Source organism: Rhinolophus ferrumequinum, chromosome 11 (assembly GCF_004115265.2).
Source record: "Rhinolophus ferrumequinum isolate MPI-CBG mRhiFer1 chromosome 11, mRhiFer1_v1.p, whole genome shotgun sequence".
NCBI lineage: Eukaryota > Metazoa > Chordata > Mammalia > Chiroptera > Rhinolophidae > Rhinolophus > Rhinolophus ferrumequinum.
The window spans coordinates 12,473,732-12,483,306 of NC_046294.1; the positions used below are offsets into that span (position 1 = coordinate 12,473,732).

Here is a 9,575-nt window from a genome sequence, read left to right on the forward strand (position 1 = left end):
CTGATCAGACAGTATCTGAAGTTCGAAAAACACTGGACACTGCAATGACAACAAAAAAAATAATAAAGGGAGCAAGAAATGAACAAGATGAAGAATAAATGTGTGTGTGTGTGTGTATATATATATACAATTGAAAGATGTGAATCTCTTTCTGTGTATAAACTGGCACAGGCGTGTTCTTCACTGCAAAGTAACAGGAATTCAATTTTGAAATGAATCATAGTTTCCACAATGGATAAGAAAGTGTGATTCTCATGAGCTCTTCATTAGCTTAGGAAGGCTTTACCTCAAAAAAATGTGTATGTCGTAACAGTCCATTACCCATACCCATGTAAAACATTTTAGGTGAATAAAGGCAAAGAGGTGGGCTTCAAATTTGAAGTACAATCAAACTTACCCTTCTCAATTGCAAAGGCACAAAGATAAGTGAATCAAAACAACTCAGTCATAAAACTCTACTGCCTGGCTGTTCTCTCCACTCCAAGCCTGCAGCCCACCCATTCACCCCTCCACAAGCCTCCACATTGGGACGCTGAGTTCTGCTAACAAAATATTCTCTAGGAAAATATTTTGGAGCCCAACACTTTTCTGAGAGCTTCCTTCACATCCTTGTTCCTCAAGCTGTAGATCAGGGGGTTCAGCATGGGAATCACTACGGTGTAAAACACCGAGGCGACTTGGTCAGTATCCACACTGTTGCCAGAATCAGGACGGCAATAAGTGAAAAGGATTGTCCCCTGGAAGACAACGATTGCTGTGAGGTGGGAGGCACAGGTGGAAAAGGCTTTGCGCCTTCCCTCTGCAGAGCGCATTCTCAGGATGGTGATGACAATAAAAAAGTAGGAGGTGAGGATGATCACAGTGGTAATGACCTCACCGAATGTAGTTACAATGTACAGTAGCAGTTCACTCATAGTGACATCAGAGCAAGCAAGAGATAAGAGCGGGGGCAGATCACAAAAGAAATGATTTATCTCATGGGCTCTATAGGATGGGATTTCAAGAGCTAAACACAAGTGAGTGAGAGAACACACAGTCCCATACAGGTAGCAGCCTGACACCAGCACCATACGGAGTTTCTGGGACATGGAGACCATGTAGAGTAGGGGGTTACAGATGGCCACAAAGCGGTCATAGGCCATCACAGCCAGCAGGAAGACCTCAGTTACCACACATGTACAAAACAGGTAGAATTGCATTATGCATCCCAGAAAGGAAATGGCTTTGTCTTCGTTTAAGATATTGTACAGCATCTTTGGCACAATAGTCGTGGAACAGCAAAAATCCACAAAGGACAGGTGGCTAAGGAAAAAGTACATGGGAGTGTGAAGTCTAGAGCTGACCTGAATCAGTGCAATCATGCCCAGGTTGGCCAGAAACGTGACTCCATAGATGAGAAGGAAGAGGACGGAGAGAAAGACCCTCAGCTCAAGGGCATCTTTTAATCCAAGAAGAACAAACTCTGTCACGGTGCTACAGTTCTCCGTGCCCATGTCCCTACTTAATTGCGGTTGGAGGAGAATATTAACAGTGACGCTCCATTATATGATCCCCAATTCAGTTTTGACTGTCTCCTAAAAAAGACATGAGAATAAGTAGAAGAGTTATTTTTTTCAGCAGATAGGACATTGCACTTTTGCAGTTTAGGAAAAGTCCAAACAATGACGCATAAAAATACATAGAGCTCCAGTTTAATTCAGATCACACAAAAGCATTCACACATATAACATCCTATGTGATTCCCTAAGCTAACACAATTTTGAGCCTTGAAGGAATTTTTAGAAAGATGTCAAATATTATTTAATTAGCCATATTGTTTATGAAATTCAAATCCCATTTTTCTTGCTGACTTTTTAGTCAGTACTGGAAATAATGGGATTCCGGGAACTAGAGCTTCAAAATATATAGTACCCATCACTGTTTTCCACTGAAATGATGAGAAGTACGTCTATTTAAGATTGCTAATCCTCAAGTGTTTGTTTTTTTATCAACTTTTTAGATGGACAAAGTCACTTTTATGCAATTTTCTATAAAATTAGTATCATGATTTTGTTAATTAGCTATTTAGTGTCAGTCATTATTCAGTGAATTGGTACTCTTGGTTTCAAATTCCCCGTAACGAGGACTGTGAAATGTCATGACCTATTTGACAAATGACTTCACTGCTTTAAATCTATTTGAAGAACTAATCAAAGATGTGAATGTGAAATTTTAACAAAAATGTTTGCTGTCACATTGCAGCATTACTTTTAAGAGCAAAACTTAGAAATAAAGTATCAAACAAGAGGGAAATGGTCCAAGTTATCGTACATGTACATTATGGAAAACTACACAGCTATTAAAATGATCTCTTTGAAGAACTTTTAATAATCTGAAAAATGACTATGATAAAAATGGCAAGTGAAGAAATAGCCAGATTGCACAGATAGGATATTATATATGTATATGTAAGTTGAATTGTATATTTAATCCCCACAACACACATGAAACATCAATATTCTATCTGACCCCTTATTTAAAAAAAAAAAGCAATGCAGAAATTTTCCTGAATTCTCACAGAACATAAGTGTTATGGGAAGAAGGGTGTTATTTTATAGTAAGGATGGGAAACATTCAAGGCCTATGACGTAGAGAAAATGCCAACAGAGGGTGAGGATACCCTCACTTTTTCTCTCCCTAGTGACCTTTGGCAGATTTATCATGACTGTATCAGGTAGTTATTCCTGACAGAAAGATATTATGGACTAAAACCCAACACAGCCAAGTATTCTCCTCGTTCTTCAAATGATTTCAAAGAGGCGAAGGATACGGGCCTTAAGAAATCCCAGCTTCAAAACAATTACTCCAATGATACGGTTTTCTGTCTTCAACACCCAGTAAAAGTGAGTTATTTGTCTTTCTGGGAGTTCAAAGTAGTTCATAATTTTGAAGAGTCTTTTCCTGTTTTCAAGGATAAAGATGTAAACTCAGGCTGCTGATTACTTATAAAGCAGTGGTTGTTAATCAGGAGTGATTTTGATTCCCATGGGACATTTGGCAATGTCTGAAGACATTTTGGTTGTCACAATAGAGAGGGGTGCTACTGACATCTAGTAGGTAGCGACTAGGGGTGCTGCTAAACAAATGCAATGCACATGACAGCTGCCCCTCCCCATACCAGCCATGAAAATACCCAAATGTTATCTGGCCCAAAATGTCAACAGTACCAAGGTTGACAAATCTGCTCCAGAGAGACACTTCAAAGTGTTTTGCATAAGGCCAAAATAATTCCTCTCCTTTCTGCTTCAGAGGTGGTTCACAAGTTCGTGTCTCTCCATGAGCTGTCCCAAGGGCACCTTACTGCCACTCTCAGTATCAGAGTGACCATAGGGAGAATCTCCTGCAATCTTTACCAGGGTCTGCGGATGGAGATAGTGTGAGAGAGTGGGAATAGAGAAAGAGGGAGAAATGAAGCATTGTTCCCAATTTGTTTACACTCTTCCCTTTCACACTGAAAACTGTTACGATATTTTCGGTTCCACAGATTAAATTGTTCCCATGTCCCACTGAGATTGTTTCTCTATACACAAAGAGAAAACAGTTTCCTAAAGGAGTGCTCAAAACATGACATTTCTTAAAACACTCTTTAAGAAACGGCTAAATACATATTTTTGAAAAATATGTCTAATATTACTGCCCACTTTACAATTCTTCCTTGTCTTACATGTGGCTATATAAATTACCCAAGAAAAGAGAGAGAGAGAGAGAGAGAGAGAGAGAGAGAGAGAGAGAGAGAGAGAGAGAGAGAGAGAGACTCTAGCACTCTAGATCCCAGAACACTTCATTCATGTTCATTTCCCCCCAAAAAAACCAGAGTGTAGTCCAACCAACCAACCTGTGGAACAGACATTGCCTCCCCTGCTTCTGAGGATGCGATGATGGAAAATGTTATGGGCTTTATGTGTTTTACATGTGTGTATCTCTGGGGCCCATGTTTCTTAAGCCTCCCAAAGCAATCATTGATCTCTGTGGGACAAGAAGATATCAAGAAAACAGCACCATCTTGGGACTCCAACAGTTAATGACTTCTGTGAGTCATAAACAGGAGGAAACTATCCCAACTTGATACATATTATTATAATCCAACACGATAACTTCGGAGCTCATGATGAATTGCAGAGCATTTTATGCTGCACCCAAGCATTGCTCTGTGAGCCTGAGATCACATTGACATTATGGCATCTACGAACGGGTCTTACAGACTTTGTGTGTCTTATATTCACAAGCTCCTTCTTGAAGGGCACAGAGTGTGCAAGCACACCAGAGTTCTGCCAAATACTAGAAAGGGGTGGGAATAATCAACCTTCTTACTGAGAATAATAACTGCTCATGTTTGCTGACCACTTCCTATGTGCTAGATACTGTCTGAACACAATGATTTAGACATTTCATCTTTACAAAAATACTCATGAGGTCAGTAGGTATGCAACTTTATGAATGAAGTGACTGAGGCTTAGATGAGAGTAACTTGCCCAAGTCACATGGAATAATTGATACAATGAGGCCATGTGCTGCTTTTTGGTCTGTGCCACCCATCCGAGTGAGGAAGAGCAGAGCTACGGAACGGAGCCGGGATGGCATACTTCCTACTGAATTCCAGAGGCCTCAGGGATCTCTCTCAGGTCTGCTCCTTCTCTGACTATATAACATCTCCCTAAACCGATAAGTGTTCAAACCACTATCTGTGGTGTGTGCCTTGGGATATACCAAACATTTAAAAAAATCCATGCTTGTAATTAGTTACAGGTAATCAATTTCTAAATTCTCAACAAACTATAAAAGTTTTCCTGAAATTGATTCACTTGATAATTTCCCAAGTTTGAGCAGTGTTTTTGGGTTGCAACAAGAAATCAAAAATACGTTACATTTTCTAAACTCATCCACTGTTGGTGGGAATGTAAATTGATACAGCCACTATGGAAAACAGTATGGAGGTGCCTCAAAGAATTATGAATAGAATTACTATATGACCCAGAAATTCCTCTGCTGGGTGTCTACCCCCAAAAATCTGAAAACATTTATCCATAAAGATATACAAGGTCTGAAAATTATGTTTGCAACTTTGTTGCAAGGATGTTGCTAACCATTTTCGACAACAGAGGGAGCATTCATAACAAATTTGTACCAATTGGACAAGCAGTTAACCAAGTTTATTATTTGGAAGTTCTGAAAAGGCTTCATGAAAAAGTTAGATGACCTGAACTTTTTGCCAACAATTCAAGACTCTTGCATCACGACAATGCACCAGCTCCCACAGCACTGTCTGTGAGGGAGTTTTTAGCTAGTAAACAAATAACTATATTGGAACACACTCCCTACTCACCTGATCTGACCCCAGTGACTTCTGTCTTTACCCAAAGATAAAGGAAATATTGAAAAGTAGACATTTTGATGACATTCAGAACATCAAGGGTAGGTAAAATGACAACAGTGCCGATGGCCATTCCAGAAAAATTTCCAGAATTGCTTTCAAGGGTAGGTTAGGCGCTTGCATCTGTGCATAGCTTCCCAAGGGAGTGCTTCGAAAGTGACCATAGTGATATTCAGCAATGAAGTATGTAGCACTTTTTCTAGGAAGAGTCCATGAACTTACTTGTCAGACATCGTATGTACTCCAGTGTTCATTGCAGCATTATTTATGGTGGAAAACATGGAAACAACAAAAGTGTCCTTCAATAGATGATTGGATAAAGAAGATGTGCATATAAACAAAATGGAATACTACTCATAAGAAAAGATGAAACATTGCCATTTGTGACAACATGAATGGATCTTGAGATTATTATGCTAAGTGAAATAAGGCAGGCACAAAAAGTTGAGAACCATATAACTTCACGCATGGGGGTGGTGGTTAAAATTGAGGGCAACAAAAGAACAAGACAAACAAATAAATAAACAAAAATTCATAGACACAGATAACAGTTTAGTGGTTACCAGAGGGTAAGGGCTGAGGGGAGATGGTAGAATAGGGTGAAGGGGGTCAAATATATGGAGATGGAAGGACAATTGAATCTAGGTGGTAAACACATAATGCAATACATAGATTACATATTATGGAATTGTAAACCTGAAACCTATATAGTTTTATTGGCCATTGTCATCACAATAAATTTTAATAGAAAAGAAAAAAAGTTCTAAACTTTTACTTGCATTGTTTTAATGACTGTCTCTAAGGAGAAGAATAACAGATATACTTAATTGTTATATAAGACTTGGGAAGGTCTTTGTGGTAACCTTCTCAGAAATTAAGAAAGTGATGGTTCTAATGATTCCATAACAAACAGCTCCAAAACATATTAGTTCAAAACTGCAACTACTTATTTCATGGGTCACTGTTGCAGGAGTCAGGTGCTTTTGCTGCTCTGATCCTGTCATGGCTGATTTTGGCCTGATTTGCTTATGTGGAGGGTATCAGCTTGGCAGGTTGGATGATCTAAGATGGCTTCAAGTTCAAGTATGGCGGTTGTCTAGATGCCAGCTCATGTGCTGGGGTTATGGGCTATATTTTCATTATCCAATATGCTAGTCTGTGCTTGTTCACGTGGCAGCTTTTCTAAGAGAGTTTGTAAATTCCAAGAGATTGTAGAAAAGCCACAAGGCCTCTCAGAGGCATGAAACTGACACAACATCACGTTAGCTACCTTCTGTTAGTCCAAACTAGTGGCAAAAGCAGCCTACATTCCAGGAGTGGAGAAACTGATTCCACCATTTGACCAGAGGAGGCGCAAGAGGGGCATGGATCCTGGGAGGACTGGAGAATTTGGACCATGTTGTAATCCACCACACTGGGTAACAAATCCTTTTCAAAGATGTAATTTCCAAAAGTTTGGCCTTCCACAAAATTGGAAGACAATCTAATTTTGTTTAATGCATTATTTAAAAAAAAACTGATGAAAGATCAATGTGAGAAACTGGTATATAACCTGAATGGAGTTGAAAGAGTTGAGTGATGTTACTATTACAGCAGAAGCTGATGAAGTTTTTATTCCCATTTATCTTTAATGTGATCAAATATTCTCAGTATTCTCAACTGAAACCTATATGGTTCTGATCCACCACAATAAATTGAGGTGAACAATTAAATTAGGTGTTTAAATGGATTTTAAAATAGATCCAGTATTTTAAAGCCACATGAGATCAACTCCTGTTCCCTGAAAAGTGTAGTAAGTTCTGTTCAAGTAGGATAAGACCTATTGTGATCCTATATAGTATATATTTTTTTAAGTTAGTCTATCAGTAGCCTAAATTCACAACATATGAGGTCCTATACAATTCCCTTGTTGGGAAGTATGTCAAATTTCCTTGAGATGAGTGGCTCATGAGTACTCTCTAAATTTGGAATTATGCCAAATGAAAAAAGCAATTTAAATATATAGTAAAATCCATCATTATTTTTACATGTCAAATTAACAAAGTGATTTAATTAATTACAATAATACCAATCAATGTCAATAGTACCTCAGTAAGATATAGCTCTTGTATAAATTTTTCTGGAAAACAATTAGGAAACATATCAAAGGCTTAACCATGACAATAGCAAAAGTTGTCTGATATCATTTATGACAGATTTTATTCTTAGTAAGCTGTCTCAAGAAATGTTTAATTACATTGACAAATTGTGAATACTATATCCAACACTACATTGAAGCATTGTTTATAATATTCATAATGGTTAAATTAATTGTCAAAAGAGAAATTGTTAAACTACGGTACATAATATCTAAGGCAGAAAGTTACATTATTGAAAATGATGTGGAGATGGTTATTCAAAAAAAAATGCCTAGTACACTTGGTGTATATATATGTAGATTTAAATAAAATGTATATGTTGAGGTATGAATACAAAGATAAATCTTTTACCCACATTGAAAAAGAGGTTAAGTGAAAAATTTCCCAAGTTCTCTCAAGTACTTGCTTGGGTGAAGTGGTTACATTGAATTTCTATATCTACTATTCAGCCCGTCCTTAAACAAAAAAGCATAAGAAAGTTGAGACTTTATTCTCTGCCTTTCCTCCCAGACTGCAAGAAGAATATACCCATGATGTCATACACATATATATAATGAAAACTGAGTGAAGAGATTCTGGACTGGCACATAACCAGGTATTTTCTCCATATCTTGAACAAATTTAAGAAGTAAAAATAAATCACCCTACTGAAGTCATGGTTTTCTAATTACCTGACCAAAAAAACCCTAAATTACTTGCCTACTTCAGAGTTAAAACAGGAAAACCTACTTGGAAAATTGTGTTCCTAATGGTCTAGACTGATAATAAGAAATTAGTTTATGGTAACACAAAACAAGGGGCAAGAGGGGTGGTAGAGAAGGTTAAGGCGGCCAAATATATAGTGATGGAAGGTGAACTGACTCTGGGTAGTAAGAACACAATGTGATGTACAGATGATGTATTACAGAACTGTACACTTGAAACCTATGTAATTTTACTAACTATTGCCCCCCGCCCCCAGAAATTAATAAAAATTAACAAAAAAAGTCTTCAGACATTGTCAAGTGTCTCCTTGGGGTTATGGGGGTGTGTGGGGTGGTGTGAAGGTGCATCCACAGTTGTTGAGAACTACGGCCTTATTTCCTTGAATCTGGTAGATTTTCATATTTCTTTTGGTTGACTTAAAAACAATGTACAAATTATATACCATGTTTCCTTATTTCTCAAATAACGTCATTACATGGGTTCAACAATTTGTATTATCTTTGACTGTGAGAAATCTGGTATGTAAAACATTCTTTCTTATAATTTCTTGCTGGAAATTTTTTCTTTTTCTCCTTGTGGGTCATAATATTTTTTTCCCATTGTCTAAATCTTATTCTGAGCTGTTTCTACATATTAGATTTCCCCAGAAGGTTCATTTTTCTTCCTTTCAATACAAATTTATTTAAGTACCTGCCTATTCGCCCTTGCACAACTCTTTCAAAAATTCACAAAAGCAGAGAGATATATGCCTAATATCTCTCAGGGTCCTTCTTTTTCCCACTCCCAGGAAACAGCTGTGAGGACACCACTATGGAGGAGCTCAGTAGCCAGACTCTCTACTCAAAACTCTGTAGAAAGTGAGCACTTCTTGTTCCAGATAATTAATGTTCTCAGGGGCTCAGAATTTCCCCCAAATCATTTTTTCCCATGAAAGAGTGACTGAATCTAAGGCATTTCTAGATACCATTCATTAAAAAGAATATCCATATTTTCTCAAATCTGGAAATAAACCTTCTAGTGGAAAAGGCAGCCCCCTTCTGCCTCTGGAGAACAGATTTGAGAGAGATGCTGAGATTCTTATATCTGCTTTATTCCTGTGCCACAAGGACCCAAGAGGAAATAGCTTCCTTCTTTGTAAAGCCTCAAAACAAGCAATTAAAATATAATTATTGTTTCTTGGTGTGATTCTAGTTTCTTAAAAACCCTGTAGAAAATAAGAGCAGCTTTGGAAACATTTCATATGCAAGTTAATCAAAAGTTTAAGTGACTTCTCCCATGCACCATGATTATTCCCATAGTCTCCAAAATATTTTGTATAACAA

General features: G+C 37.7%; 1 protein-coding gene across 1 annotated transcript; it reads right to left on the reverse strand.

Moving 5' to 3' along the window:
• Nucleotides 1-557: 557 nt before the first annotated feature.
• LOC117030449 (olfactory receptor 5L1) lies at nt 558-1,493 on the reverse strand. The gene has a single exon (XM_033120516.1). It carries the CDS (start codon nt 1,491-1,493, stop codon nt 558-560), a length of 936 nt encoding a protein of 311 aa, XP_032976407.1.
• Between the last annotated feature and the right edge of the window lie 8,082 nt (nt 1,494-9,575).

Bases quoted from the DNA above. Each gene is read 5' to 3' on its own strand.
- LOC117030449 (XM_033120516.1), bottom strand. From the start codon at position 1,493: ATGGGCACGGAGAACTGTAGCACCGTGACAGAGTTTGTTCTTCTTGGA.